Source organism: Taeniopygia guttata, chromosome 2 (assembly GCF_048771995.1).
Source record: "Taeniopygia guttata chromosome 2, bTaeGut7.mat, whole genome shotgun sequence".
In the NCBI taxonomy this organism is placed as follows: domain Eukaryota; kingdom Metazoa; phylum Chordata; class Aves; order Passeriformes; family Estrildidae; genus Taeniopygia; species Taeniopygia guttata.
Window position 1 is genome coordinate 85,406,939 of NC_133026.1, and position 15,152 is coordinate 85,422,090.

At 37.3% G+C, this 15,152-nt stretch overlaps 1 protein-coding gene across 13 annotated transcripts in view; it reads left to right on the forward strand.

The window, feature by feature from the left end:
- FHOD3 (formin homology 2 domain containing 3) overlaps window positions 1-15,152 on the forward strand; it is a 374,599-nt gene that overhangs the window by 171,569 nt on the left and 187,878 nt on the right. For all 13 annotated transcript variants that reach the window (XM_032746914.3, XM_072924374.1, XM_072924376.1 and 10 more), the window contains exon 5: window positions 10,455-10,560. In XM_032746914.3, the coding sequence (XP_032602805.2) occupies window positions 10,455-10,560 (106 nt within the window). The remainder of the gene's footprint in view (window positions 1-10,454; window positions 10,561-15,152) is intronic.

Consider the following 15,152-nt stretch of genomic DNA (forward strand, 5'->3'; position numbering starts at 1 on the left):
ATCAGAATCAAAAAATGTTCTTCACTTCATAAGTGAGTTAAAAATACACCTGCTTAAAGCATTTGATTCAATACCACTCTTAAAAATAAAAAAAAAGAGCAAAACCAAAAAATAAATGTAAATAGTGCTGTGAGATTTAAGTGATACTTTAAAAGATATGTAACGTGGCCTGTGATACAACGGGATGCAATATAAAGCAGGCATGCTTTACAACATATAAGCAAGTGTACCTTGTAGTTAGAAAGCATAGTTTCAAATCATGCTGATTGCATAATTTCAAAATAGGACATAACTGGATAAGAATATGGTGTTGTAAGAAAAATAAGAAAGCCATAAAGCTCATTTCAAGTCTGTTAAAAGTGATAACCTTGTGGAAAACTGCTTATTAAAATTTTGGAAAATATTTTTAATCGATATCAATCAATGCATTAGATTTTCTGAAAAGCAGGCGTCAAGTGTATATTTTAATATCTTCAGGAAAAAAGACAGTTCTTTTTTAGGGTTGTTTATCCTACAAGTGTCATTTGACAGTGGCAGGGGCAGGAGATCTCCCTTTATTTTTCATAAGGAACCTAGATTCCTGTTTTGTGTTGTGATCAGACTATCAAGGGAAACAGTTACAAAATTCTCTTACAGAATTTTCATATGTTGTTGAGAAATTCATTAATCATTCAACAATTGAGCTTTGTGTTAAAAAATGTCACAAAGAACAGTTATGTGGGGGCCCTGGAAACATTAACTAGAAGGTGTTTGGAAGACACAATCTTATCAGTGAGTGAAATCAAATGTCACACACTTCAGCTGCTAAGGAGTCATCAATCATCCTTAGGAGTGCAGAAGGAGTATTCTGTGTTTGCCTCATTGATCTCAAGGAAGGAGGCTGCTCCTTCCCCTCCTGCAAGCATGACTGATGACTCCTTAGGGTTTGAAGCTCTGTGACACTTGATTTAGGGGCTGCTGTCATCACTTGTGAGGAGGCTGCCTGCCACCTCTCCTCTTTAAGAGCCTCTTGGAAGGGTTCTTGTTTAAGTCATGAAAAAGAGAAACCTTCATTTCCTTCACAAATCAAATTCACCAGAGTTCTACATAGCAGTTTACAGATCTGTTTAATCCAAAGAAGATGTCTCATTACTCTTTAGGCATTATAAATAAAATAGATATGACTCATTAAATGACAAAATGAATTTCTCAGTTTCATTAGCAAGTAGAGTGCCTTCTTCATATCTAGACAATGTTACAGGCCAAGATCTAAGAATGCTTAATGAGAGTAAAAAATGTGAACTGCTTACACCATAAAGATAGCCTAAAACTTGGGAAGCCATCAGTATTCCTTCTCTAATCACTGTGAATGTTTGAATTGTAACAGGAAATGTTGTTTAGCATGATGCCCCTGTCTACTTTAGCATCTTCAGATGCATAATACAGTGCCTGGATGTTGCTTGATCTGTTGCATATCTGCCATGAAGAATATACCTGGTAGGCTCTACTCTAGGTGACTTGTCTAGGAATTTTTAATTTTGCTATTTACTTGGAGGACAAACACACAGTGTGTTGATGTATCTGCTGTCTAGGAAAGGTGCAAAAAATTAAATTCTGTCCCCATCAAGTCAGTGGCATAAAATATCTTTAGTTTCTCTGCTATTTTTATCTGATGGTTGAATGTATGTAGGGAGATAGAGTGTGGTAAACAGATATAGGTACAGCAGGACTCTTTTTTTTTTTTTTTTTTTCCCACCAAGTACCATTATAGGGGGGAGGCAACCAAAGATTTTCTACCTAAAAATTGAATAACTTAATGTGAGACTGAGGTGGGACTTTTTTTTTTTTTTTTTGTTGCTTGCTTCTTGAACTCACAGGAGATAAAAAAAGTTATGTAAGGAAAAAAGATTTTCTAATTATCTGGGCCTACTTAACTGAATAAAATGAAATATTGAAAGCAGAAAGGTGCTTACAAATTGTTCAACATGTTAAATGGGAGCACAGTTTCTTTTCTGTGTTCTTACTTTCAGCATGTTTTAAGAATTGTAGCACAGTTCAGTTCCCTCTGAGTTTATTGTTCTGCACAATGCAAGAAGGCAGCCCAACATTTTCAGTAGTAGAACTTCATGATAACTTTGGGATTTTTCTCGGGTTAACATGGCATCACCCCAGCTACAAAGTTAAGTTCAGTGGGAGCACTAGAAATAAACATTGTATCATCACAGTAAGATGACTTTCTACCTGCAGCTCCCTCATCAGAGGCAGGAATCAGGAAGGTTATGTAAAAGTAGTGAAGTTAAAGTCACAGAAAAAGGAAAGCACCATGTTCAGAGCAAAGGGGAAATAGGACCTTTTTGAAGAAGATAGTGGTGAAGGTGAGACAGGATCACAATAATTCAAGCTTGGTAATTGAAGAAAGTAAACTTAACATGAGTGTGACATGGGAGCAACTTTGTTGTGCAGGCTAAGGACCCTTTCCTCTAATTATTATCTTTAATTAACTTAAGACAACATTAATTTTTTTGGATTTCCAGTTACATCCACTGAAGGAATCTGTTTTTGTCTTAGTTGTGCAACCTCTATTTCCTTTGCTACATGTTAGGTGCCAATACAAGTGTTTTACTGACTTGTTGTCTATCAGAAAAATGTAAACATGAAAGCTGATTCTTCTCCTTGGTCTAACCTAAATTTCCCCTCTTTCAGTTTGTACCCACTACTCCTTGTCCTATCACTACAGTCCCTGATGAAGAATCCCTCTCTGACTTTCCTGTAGGCTCTATTCAGATACTGGGAAGTTGCCATGAGGTCTCTATGCAACCTTCTCTTCTCCAGGCTAACCAGTCCCAACTCTCTTGGTCTGATTCTGTAGGAACAGTGCTCCAGTCACTGCCCTTTTCTGGACTCGTTCCAACAGTTCCATGTTCTTATGTTGGGGGCACCAGAACTGTACATGGTAATCCAGGCAGATTCCACCAGAGCAGAGCAGAGGGGAGAAACCTCGTCCCACAGCCTGCTGGCCACAGTGCTTTGAATGCAGCCCTGGACACAACTGGCTTTCTGGGTTGCCAGTGCACATTGCTGGCTCATGTTGAGTTTTTCCTAAACCCAAGTTTCCCCCATGTTTTATCCTCCAAGTTTTCTCCACAGCGTGCTATCAATTGCTTCTTCGCTCCACCTGTAAATGTGTCTGCAATTGCCATTACCCAGGTCATTTTGGTGAACTCCATGAGGTTTGCATTGGCCTACCTCTCAATCCCATCGAGGTCACTCTGGATGGCATCCCTTCCCTCTAACTATAGAACTGGGGATTAATTTTCATTGTTGTGTGTTGTCATCACAAAAGCCATTGAACACTTGCTAAATATATTGCCTCACTGAAAGTAGGGAGGGATAGCAATTTCCATGCATTCTGTTGTAAAATGTTGCTCCATGTAAATAAATGAAAGAATAGGAAAAAAAAGGGAACAGTGTAAAAACACTGATGTCTTTGTGTCATGTTGTGGCTGTGCTTCTACACAGTTGTACATGAAATGAGTTGGGAAGGTGTAAAGAATGGTGAACAGAAGAAAATGAGGAGTGGAGCCACAGCATGGAGGAGTGTAGGGAAAGGTTGGAGGGAAGAGGAATGGAAGCTTGGCAAAGCTGGTGAGGTCTGTAAAGTGGGTGAAGTGCATTTGCAGTCAACAAGTAGAGCAAGGGGAAGGAGCTTCCATTGAGATATAAACCAGCTGCTTGGTCCTTGCAGACCCTTTATCACCAATGTTTCTACTCATTTATTTCTAGCAGCTGAGCAGTTTTGGGACATCCTAGTTCAGGGCAATTTTGTTTTCAAGGAGCTGTTCTTCCACGTGTGCTGGTGGGAATTTGACAGAAGAAAGACAGCAAGTGAACCTGCTAAGCACCTATCTTGGGGTAGTGTCTGGGTTACCAAGTATCACAGAGTGGAAATACGTGTCTGAGAGAAATGGACTCTTTGTCACAGCAGAGGACTCTCAGATCTGTGTTTGGTTCATTTCCAGGAGTAATGCCCTGACACAGAGTAGAGCTGAGGTTTCATGTTTAGTACAAGACTTGTCTACTTAGCAACTGGATCATCTGGTCCATACATTTTGTATACATTTTGTTTTGTAGCTTTGTAAGTAATTGAGGTTTTAATGGGAACACAGTCTTGAGAGATTCGTAGGACTTCAGTTTATGTATGGATGTGTGTAGATATTGTATGGATATGTGTGTATATGTGCGTGTGTGTATGTTTTTGGAATGATTTCTTTCTAGATTTGTTTGTAATAGATGATTTGGCTTTTAAAATGGACTGAAATAAACAGTGACAATTAAATTAGATAATATCAGGCACTTCTGGATTGGCAATCTAGTATTTTAATTATATCAATGATTTTGGAGTCCAAAGGACAGAACTGTAGTTTGAAGTGTGGGAAAGTAACTATAAATTATATCTTGGCAATCTGTGCTCCTTCAATCACTTCCTGACTATGTTTACTCAGTTTTCAAGCCAGAGTGAGTTTTTCTAATGGCAAAAATTGAAAGCCAATCTTGATCTGCAACCTGTCGCTTAGCCAATAAAAAAAGCTGGACCATAGAGATGTTTTGGGATTTCTGTTTCTAATAGAGCACGACATAACTTTTATTACTACATCATTTTAGTGTTGTCAGTGGGAGTAATTATCTTGCTGGTAACTTCAGCATATGTGATGCATACTGAAGGCAGGTAGCAATACTTAAAAACATTATTGTGGAGGCTTAGCTGTGATATATGTCTAATGTAATCACTGAGGTTGCGGAGGTAGGAAGCCGAAAAGGCAGCTGAGAGGAATTGCATGTTAATTTTCCATTGCTGCTGGGATGGGGAATTGTATGAGCGCTTGAAATTGTACAAGGTGCCTGTGGATATGAAAGCTCTCAGGTCATGGAAGTGTATTCTGGTCTGTGCTGCCACATGGCTACTGCTGCCCAGAGCAGTCAAATTAGGAGCAAAGTATGGGGTTGGTTTGGATTTTTTTTTTTTTTTTTTTAATATGTGAGGGTCTGCCAGATCCAGAGGAATGTTTAGGGGAAAAAAAAATCTGTTTGTATTCTCCTTGTACTATTAAGTATAGGAAGGGTGAAACAAGGACCTACTTATCCGTTGATGCTGGATTTTATCTTTCTGCCTTTATGCACTCAGTAACAGGGAAAGATTTTGAAGTATATTGGGCAATATTCCTTTATTTTACTTTCTTGTGGTGGAGTGCCAGATACATTGTCATTTGAGATTTATGCCAGCAAAAGCTTGCAGTCGTGCATGGTTTGCTCTTTGACCTGCCTCCTCCTTCCTCCCATTCCTCACCAGTCAGCTGCTGTCCCTCTGCCGCTAATTTACATCCCCAAATGAATGAAGCTTAATCCCTAAACCTTAATCCTCCTAAAACCAGCTGAACTTTGTGATCCTATCTTGACTTTGCAGGAGATTAAAAATAAAAAGTGGGGGAGGGGATGGGGACTGTTTGAAAAAATGTGCTTTAACTTCTAAAGAGTGCAGCCATCTTTTATGTTTTTTCAGAGGGCAAAATGCACTGGCATTTTATTGATCAATGTATTTTTCCTTGTTATCTCATTTTTTTCACATTGAGCATAGTCATTTGGGTTTTTTGTTTCAGTTCTGTTTCCTTGCTGTGCAGTGCGAACTCTTGGCAGGGGAATCTGAGGAAGAGAGCTTTCCAAGGAGACCTTGCTCTGACATAATAACGTGGACTACGGACAGTGCACTCTGCCATAATACTATTTCACAGATGAACATAGCAATGAATCAAAATTTCACTAGCTTTTCCTCTTGAAAAGTAGGGATATTTACTTCAGGAGGCAGGCCAGGTAGTATCTGAATAAGCTGCGCCCTTTCTGCTTATAGGATTCTGTACTGATATGCTGTCAGCAGCTTGTCCCAAAAGATTTCATGCAGCAGAGGAGGTTTCTCCTCCTTTTTACGTTGATGTATGTTTCTTCTCATATGCATGGTGTCCAGTGAATTTGCAATATTAATTTTACCTTTTGCCTAGGTGAATTATCACAGTGTTGGAATGTGAATGCAGTATATCTTTGTGAAGCTACAATTTTTGGTCTACAGACAAAACCAGAGCTGACCTGATAATCAGAGTTTAAATCTGTCTTAATAGGGATGTTGTAGAGTGACAGAGTAGAGAGGGAAGCTTATCCTCTAGCAGACATTGAAATGCATCAACCACTGGAGCTGGTTTGAATGCAATCCCCTCTTGTAAACCCACAGGCAAAGCTAAGTGAGGAGATTCTCCTGTCTGTGACTGGTACTCTGTCTGCCTGTGCTGCTCTCACTTTTAGGCTGGATTGAAGCGACTTTTGCATTTTGGAAGGTTTGGTCAGTACAAAATGTGATTGCTGGCTCTCTCAATAATGTGTCATGGGGAGAGCACAGGCTGGGGAACCTGGAAATCATGGGAAACTCATAGTTTTCCTTATTTAAAGAAATTAACATTATAAAATGTGCAGTCTTTAACTCTGTAACAGAAACAGGAGAGAATAGTACAAGATAGAGTTAAATATGGTAATGCTTAAGCACACAGAAACAATGGGTTAGCTTATTAAAGGAAGAAGGGAAGCTCAAAACATAAAAATGAGATTCTTCTGGGTGAAAATCTTATAGACAAGCAACTTGTTTTGTTTTATGATTCCTTGGAAAGACAGTATTCTGCACAGCTGTTAGCCACGTAAGAAAGAAATACATATGTGCATATCCAAGTGTGAATATTCACTTACTAATCCAGTTTCCCCAAATACTTGGAATGAAGCTTTCAACAGTGCTGGTTAGATTAAAAAAAAAAATCCCCTCGAGAAACTATGTTCCAAAACCTCAATTCTTACTAGGAAATGAAGCAACTTTCTTGTGACATAAAAATAATGATGCTTTGGGTAAAAGCTTTCAACCATATGTCCCACAGAAATAGCAGGCTTCAGAAAATTCTATCTTAAACAGTACATAGGCAATTTATCTTTGTACGTGGAAGCTGCACATCAGATGAAACATGTTCTTGCAAAACATCTTCAGTCTCCATCTTCAGGTAAGACCCTGCAAAACCAAGTTATAAAATATATCAAATGGTACAAACATGTGGGAAGGAAGACAATGTCCCTCACTACTTCTGCCGGTGGCACAGGAGCCCATGGTACAGACTGCTTGATCACAGGGTTTGTGGGGTCTTTTTAGCTGCTAAGCTGATTTATGGAGGTGAAAAAGTATGATTTGTGCACTTTATCAACCACATAAGCAAGTTTTAAAGTCACCACTTTGAGTATATTTAGTGTCTTTTCTGTTATACATTGGATGAAAATAGACATCTATTGCACAGACATACATTATCTTCTTTGAGAAGCCTAAAAAAGGAGGTGACATGATCTAATTGAAGTCAGTGAATAAATGAGCAAAATATATTTATCTGATGAGGCCAATGGTACCTTTTCATAAAGACTTTTAAATAGCCAGACTTTGTGTCACTGCACAATCTTTATGGTTGCAGGAGCTTAGCAAGAAGCTTAGAGAGCTTTGCCTGTTTTGCTGCTTTTCTCATCAGTGCCTTAATGCCTGCTGATTAAGGGCTCATAAATCTTTGCAATATTAGCAGAGGAGTCCATTTCCATAGCAAATGGCAACATTTCCCTGCCTCCTTCTAGCTGCTATCACATGCGTGTGGCGTGTACTTGGAGGTATCATTGTCACGCTCATGCCATATATTCTGAACAATGAATGCTCTCTTCCTGGTAACCTGAACCTCTTAACCACTGCTAGAGAGTAGCCTTTACTCTTGAGGTCACCTAACTTGGCAAGTCAGTGAGTTAATGGGTCTGAAAAGATTATCCTAGACCAAAATTGATGTAAACATTCTCCTTTCAATGTAGAACGTATGGGCTTGCATGCCTTTCATCTTTAACTGCACATTCCAGATGTTTGCTTCTTTCCTCTCATCGTATATACACGATGGGATAGATAATGTACTGAGTTGAGATTTATGTCTAAGGCATGATGTGTTTGTACTCTACTTCATTACACCTTCTTTTTGCCTTTTATTTGGGAAAGGAGAAATACCTTAAAAGCCTTTTTTAAAATTCAGGTTTGATTTGTTTATTCAGTGCTTTCCAAAAGCAATCTGGTTGGAGTTCCTCATCCCCTCTATTTCCTCTGCTGTTCCCCTGCAATATATCTCCTTTCAGTTTAGAGTGACTCTATGACTTAGTTGCTTTGAAAAAGCTCCAGAAGACAGATCTCAAAATTTGCTTTGGAAAGGTCCATATTAAAAAAAAAAGTAACTAAACAAATAAATAAATAAATATCATAAAGATAAAACCAGATTTTTAGCTTGCTTTATTTTGACAATCAAATGTTAATTTCTAATTTTTCTCCAGGTGATGCACTAATATATATTCATTATTTAAGATTATAGGAAAACAACCTAAAATTACGCTGGGTGTTTCAGTTTTTATCTTTCACTGAATGTCAGCAGCCCTTAATTGCTAAACACTAATAAAAAAATAATTTTCTTTTTTGGGTTCAATCTGGATGACTCTTAAGACTGAACTACTGTTAACTTCTCTGCTATATAGACTTTTTGTTTGTTTGTTTGTTTTTTCGTCATCCAAATGTCATTTATTTTTCCCAAACAGGGATTTTAGGTCTATTAATAAAAGTCAGAATCTGCAGACCACAGTTATTCCTACTTTTTCCTGTTTTTCCAATGTTCTTTATTTCACTGTGTGTCAATCCAGAATAGATTCCTTTTTTCTCAATTCAAGGACTATACAAACACACTTGATGCAAAATCAAAATATATGCTCAAGTACCAAGAAAAGACATTTTAAGAAAAAGGAGCTGGTTTTGAACTAGGATAACATTGCCATCTGGAAAAAATTTGAGATTATTTCACTCAATAATTAGATATATTGTGTATATATATGTGTATATATATTGTGTATATATATATATATATATATATATATATATATATATATATATACATATTTTGGGCTTTTATGATATCCTTTCACCAAGATGTGGGGTATGATTGCATGCTTCCACTTTTTATACTTCTATACTTTATTTAAAAGATAAATCACCTTTATCATGTGATAAATTTATGTATCTGTACATGACTGCATAATATTTTTCCAATTGTTTTAACAGATTTGACCAGCTAAAACATGGAATTGATTTTTTTTTCTCATAATTTCTAAACTTGTCACAAACTTATAGATCACCTTCCAATTATTAACATCCCCTTTGGTCAGACTGTAGGAATTATGTAAATTATCTCCAGTGAAAGAAGGAAATTAATAATAAATAAACCATCCAGCTGAAAGAAATTGATTATTTGTTTTCTCTTGTCAGTTTGCTAAGTGTTTACCATGAATTCAGAAATCACTCTCAACAAATTTACTGTATGGATCTTGGGTTCTTGGAGCTGTGTTTTTGGAAAGCTGGAATTTGTGTCTGTTACACTGTTGTGTATGAAAGCATAAATTAAGATTATTTAAAAGAAGGCAGTCGGCAACTGAGATTGTCTATAGAGTAATTCTCTCCCATTAATATCTTTAATTGTTCTTGTACCTAATTTGTATGGCTAATTAATTAAGGGCTGTTTAATCCAGCTCTTAGTAGCTTCTTACTCGTCTGCATGAGCCTTCTGTAAAAACAGACAAGCTTTAGCTGTGGTGCTTTATAGTCCCTTGACACACAAGTTAGGTTTGTAAGGCCCAGGAAACCCCTCCACTCCCTGGTGTCACTTCCATCTGTGGTATGGGGTCATTCTGCTGTCCTGAGGAAAGAGCTGATGGTGAAAAAATAGTGAACCACTTTAGCAAGTATAAACTCCTGTGAAATTTTCTCTTGTATTTGCTGTTTTCCATCACAGTGTAGGTATATTGTCTACTGGTGCTCTTTAACGCTTTACTTTCCCATTCTAAATATAATAAATTAATATTATGTTAAGGTAATAAATATAATATTACATTGCAATAAAACCAGTTTTAAAGTTTTTCTGTACACAGCTAAAATACTGAAACTGGAATTATGCTAAGGAATAGAGATGGTGTTCTCTTGTTGATACTGACACTTTAAGGATATTTGTTTATGTGATATGAGATTTAATATTGTGGAGAATGTCTGCAAGTCTTCAATGAGAAAAAATGAAAAGTCATATTTTGCAGATTTTAATTTTCTGTAGTTGACTGAAAGGTGAAAGCATGTTTTCTCTTGCTTTGCACTGATGTATTTCATTCTGGTTTTAAAACTAAAAATTCTACTTTTGGTCCTCTCTATAACAATTTTTATATCAACTTGCTTACAACATGTGAAACATAAAATCACTGTTGCAGGCATGCATTTGGTTTTTACATTATGATATAATCTGTTTCTTTGTCTTTCAAAAATCTAAATCAGCTTTTCCTTTCTTCTGTGACAGGATGACAAGGACTTGGTTCATGAGTTTGTTGTTGCTGAAGGTCTGACTTGCTTAATCAAAGTGGGAGCAGAAGCCGACCAGAATTATCAGAACTACATCCTGAGAGGTAAAGGAAATGCATCCAAAAGCTGTTTTTATTGCTTGGAAGCTCTCGCAGGTCTGCAGCAACTTGCTGTGTAAAGTGTGTTTGAACTTGCTTCTAAGTTTGGTCCTGATTCCTTTCATGTTATGCAAAAAAGTTAAGGAAGATTAATTCTCACCACAGAGCAAAATGAATTGGAATATTTGGAAACATGATAGTATCCCCATTGTTCACCTTTTCTTGTAGGTTACACTGCAATTCTCTAATTCTAAGAAAGAAAAGTCATTCTAAAACCTTTACTGGATAACTGTCTCAGAGGGCACAGAACAAAATAACTTCTTGGAGTATGATCATCATTTACAAAGGAGCTGCTGCAAGCAGGTTGGATGTAGCAGGAGTAGTTCTGAGAGCTGTGTTTCTCTTCTTTCTTGCAGTGATGGGTGGCTGTTGACCTGTCAAGCAGCATGGAGGGTTTTCTCCATGCTGCTAAAACAGTTGAAAAGTACTAGGGAAACAGAGAGTGGCAGCACCCAGTCTGCTCTACTACATGTTGGGAGATGTATTTTCTTATTTCTTATTTATTTTCTTTCTGTTGTGGTGCAGCAGAATGCAGCATCATTGGTATCTGTGGATATCACTCAGTATTTATGGAATAAACCAGGAGAAATAAATACCTTGAGGGGTCAGTTGGCTGGAAACAATTTTAAGCTATCTGGCATTTTGGAGCTAAACAGGTAATGAGAGGTTTGTGTTCTGTTCTTTGTACTTAAAAGATAACTGGCAAAGATAGGGTTTGGAGAGGGATTTGGAAAAGGTGTGCTATGTGATTAGAAAGCTGATTTCATCTATTGTGGCCCAAATGGGTGCATGCGTTTTACTTCTAGCCAGGGAACCTAGACTGTAAATTTGGAGAGTTTCTTCAGTATTTTGAGAGGAGGCCAGTCACTCCAAGGGATCTTTGCTGCTGGATGATCTCATAGTAAATGGAGACTGCTTACGAAGGCATAGTTGTGGTAGATTGCTCATTTGAGTTTTCTCAGACTGACGTATATAGCTGTATTTAAAAATGTCATTTTAATGTATTTAACTGCTAAAACTCAAACTACACATTGAAGGGCAAAAAAAAAAGACCAACAAAAATAAGTAGAAGGTTTTTGTAAGAGCCAGATATGCTGAATTATGGAAAGCAAGGATTCAAATCGAAAGTGGAGTTTCATGCAAAGACAAAGACATTGAAGATAAGACCAGATTTGGCGGTGTAAAAGAAACAAACCATTACTACAGGAATTATGTTCTATGTCAGTAGCTACGCAGTCACATAAATGTACTTGAACAGAAGACAAGGACACAGAAGCATGTTCAATTAAAAGCTTCTGGGAGAAAACTGGCCATATATGATCTCAGAAAATTCAGACTGGAAGCAAAATAAAAGTGCTGTATGGGACAGTCTGGCCCTCAGTCTAGGAGCCTCCCGATTCTCCTTCCCTTCCCATACCCTAATACATGCAGCATTCAAGGAGATCTAATGGTCTCTTTCTTGTGGTGGTTTTCAAGAGCTTGGTTTCCATGATCTAAAATGAGAAATTTTCATGAGAATTCAATGAATGATAGAACAGAGACTTAGTGTCAATGCCCATGCCATCATACAAATGCAACCGCAAACTCATCTTGTTACATTGTTATTGACAAGTGATTATAGCTCATTCAACATGATTATAACAAAACAACATTAACAATAACAATAACAAAAACTAACTACATAGAAGTATGCCATAAAGGTGAAAACATTATTTTAGTAAGATATCTTTAAGGATTGGTAACTTCTGAAAATCAGGTATTGTTTTTTCCCTACATTGCTGCTGTGTGAACCTGAAGTTTCTCTCTGGGTAGTGTATCCTAGCATCCTTCATAATAGGTCTGTGTGATGTGGGTTTCATTTTAGTTTTGGTCTTGATTGTCTTTCAGGAATTTCAAAGCTTGTTACAACTCCAAAATTATGTCAGGTGGTTTGCAGTTCCAGGAGGCAGCATGTACTTTCTGAATAGGTCTGCATGTGCAATGAGATAAAGATAGATTTGGAAGTATGGTATAGCCAAACAATCTTATGTGAATACATTGAGGAAGGTGCTGAAAAGAAGCATTAAATACATCATGTAAGAGTGCTTCTGGTATATTATTTTTGGAAGATCATAGTGATTGGTTAGGTTGTTTTGTTGTTTTGGGTTTTTTTGGGTTTTTTTGTGGCAGTTTTGTGTATCTATTTCAGTGCTGCATTTTACTAAACCCGGAGTACTGGTAAATAGGTTAATAAATTTTACTGAAGGTACGTCACAATTAGCACGGAGGTGGTCCTGTAACTCTAAGCTTAGTGTTGAATAGTGGAGATTTGAGAAGTAAAAAGTAGTCTTTTTTTAGAGATTTTGTGCCTTCCTGCTGTGGTGTCCTTGCTGTTCTGCAGATCATTTTGGATTGGAATATTCTTCTTATATATATTGCATTTAACCTAAATCATAAATAGATGGGGTTTCTCCTAAGTTCCATATTCTGGCATTTCTCCAGCATCTTTGGTGTCATTCATTTGTTTCCTCTGGCAATTCTAGCTCAGCTTGCAGGGCTTGTGAGAGTAAGTGACAGCCTTAGGCATGGCATTGCCTCCTTTACTTCAAGGACTCACCTACATGAGACTGTCCATGATCTTGACTGAGCAATTTCCCAGTGTTTCATATCAACTTGTTTGCCTGTGCTCATCAAGAAATAGCTTTGAACCTTGGAGGGAAAATAGGCTGGAAATACACATATGCTTAAGGGCTGTAGGTGCTTCAGTGAATTCCAGGTACAAGTTGTTTCTTGAGGATATTATTTTCCTTTTTGCAAAAGTCTGCATTGTTTCACTTTAATGTTTCCTGGCTGTGAATTTCTGCTTAGGAGCTTTGACTTGGTTCAAGTCAGACTGAGCAGCCAAAAAATTATTAAATATGAGTCATGACAATTTTAGTTACTTTAACGGATAAGTGGAGAGAAGGTAAATGTGGCTTTTACATACAATGCTGAGAAATCCAGATAGTTTATTGTTGATTGCTAAGGAATGACTGTTTATTCTGCTCAGGTCCCCTGAACTAGGGCTGTTTGATTGTACCTTTCCCAAAATGTTCCCTTCTGTCAGCATATAACCTATAGACTGGAAGCCAACAGTAGCCAGGGCTTCCCTTGAGGGTTACTTTTTAAAAAGACTAGCTTAGAAAACAGCTTTTGATCCTCCTTATTTAACAGTTCTTAAAATTAAATTTACTCTCCAGTGTTCCTTTTAATTATTATGGACATCTAAAGAAACCATGTTTTGAGGGACATTCCCTCCACCATGGAAACAGGCTTATTTTCCTTTTGTTATTTCCTCCATCTTCCTTTTTTTTCCACAAGGATCCATAAGGATGAAGAACTTCACTGATAACACTGAAGTTAAAATTTCCTGTCCCAATTACAAGATTTTGGTACGTTGGATGTTACCTAAATATTCAAAAACAGATAGGAATGGGTTAAAGGTAATGAAAATAAACATAACTGATGAGGATTAATAAAAATCTTACTGTAATTTTGAAGATTCTTTGGATATAATTTTGGGATCATCTGTTCCTTGCACAGAATGAGAAAGCAACTCAAAAAATGCCACGGTAGCCTTCATGTTTTCTGATAATTTAGACAGTGCTGTTGGGAAGGTGAGGGAAAAAAGCAGCTTGTGTAGATCAAGGCTTAATTCTTTTAAAGATATACTGAATAAATAATCTGTGATGTTCAGGGATGACTTTGCTGGCCCTGTGATGTGAGGAGTTCTGCCTGGTGGGTCCTATGCTGTCTGTCCCTCAGATCAAATGAGAAAGTTGTCAAAAGGTCATCCAGCCTTGTTTGTAGAGTCTAATTGTGTACTTGGGTCCATTTTTGGCTGCTTATGGATTCAGATCAGTATTTAGAGGTGTCCATAATTAGATGAAAGCTAAATACTGTTCTTGTGGTCTGAGAGCACAAACCAAGTGTTCAGTCTGAGCAGGCAAACGCCTTGACTTTGCTGCAAGGTCTATGTAGCTAAGGCTGAGGAAAAAATAGGACAGGAGTCATACTAGACTAATCATACAGTGCTCATACTAGACTATGCTTGAATCAAATTCAGCTTTTGGATGCAGCTCTCTGATTTAGTGAGAGCTGTGTGCATATATGGAGAATAAGAATTTGAGTGTCAAGTCTGAATGAGAAATGGTTTCAATTTTGTTTGGCAGTTTTGAATTTCTAGTGTAGGGGTTTTTTTAAAAGAAGAAATAAAGAAAAGTACTTGGAGGAGCCCAGGAGTTATGATTGGAGGTAATATTTGTGCTTTAAGTTAACTCTCCCGTAAATGCCTAAGCCATTACTATAATCTAAAATTAAAGATAATTAGACTCGTAAAATCATTTAGGTTGAAAAGGGCCCTTAACATCATCAAGTTCAACCATTAACCTAACACTGCCAAAACCACCATGAAACCATGCCCCTAGGCACCATGTCTGCACATCCTTTAAGTATCTCCAAGGACAATATAGTCAAAACTTCAGTAATTTAGACTTAATTAAATAATCTGGGTGGAACAC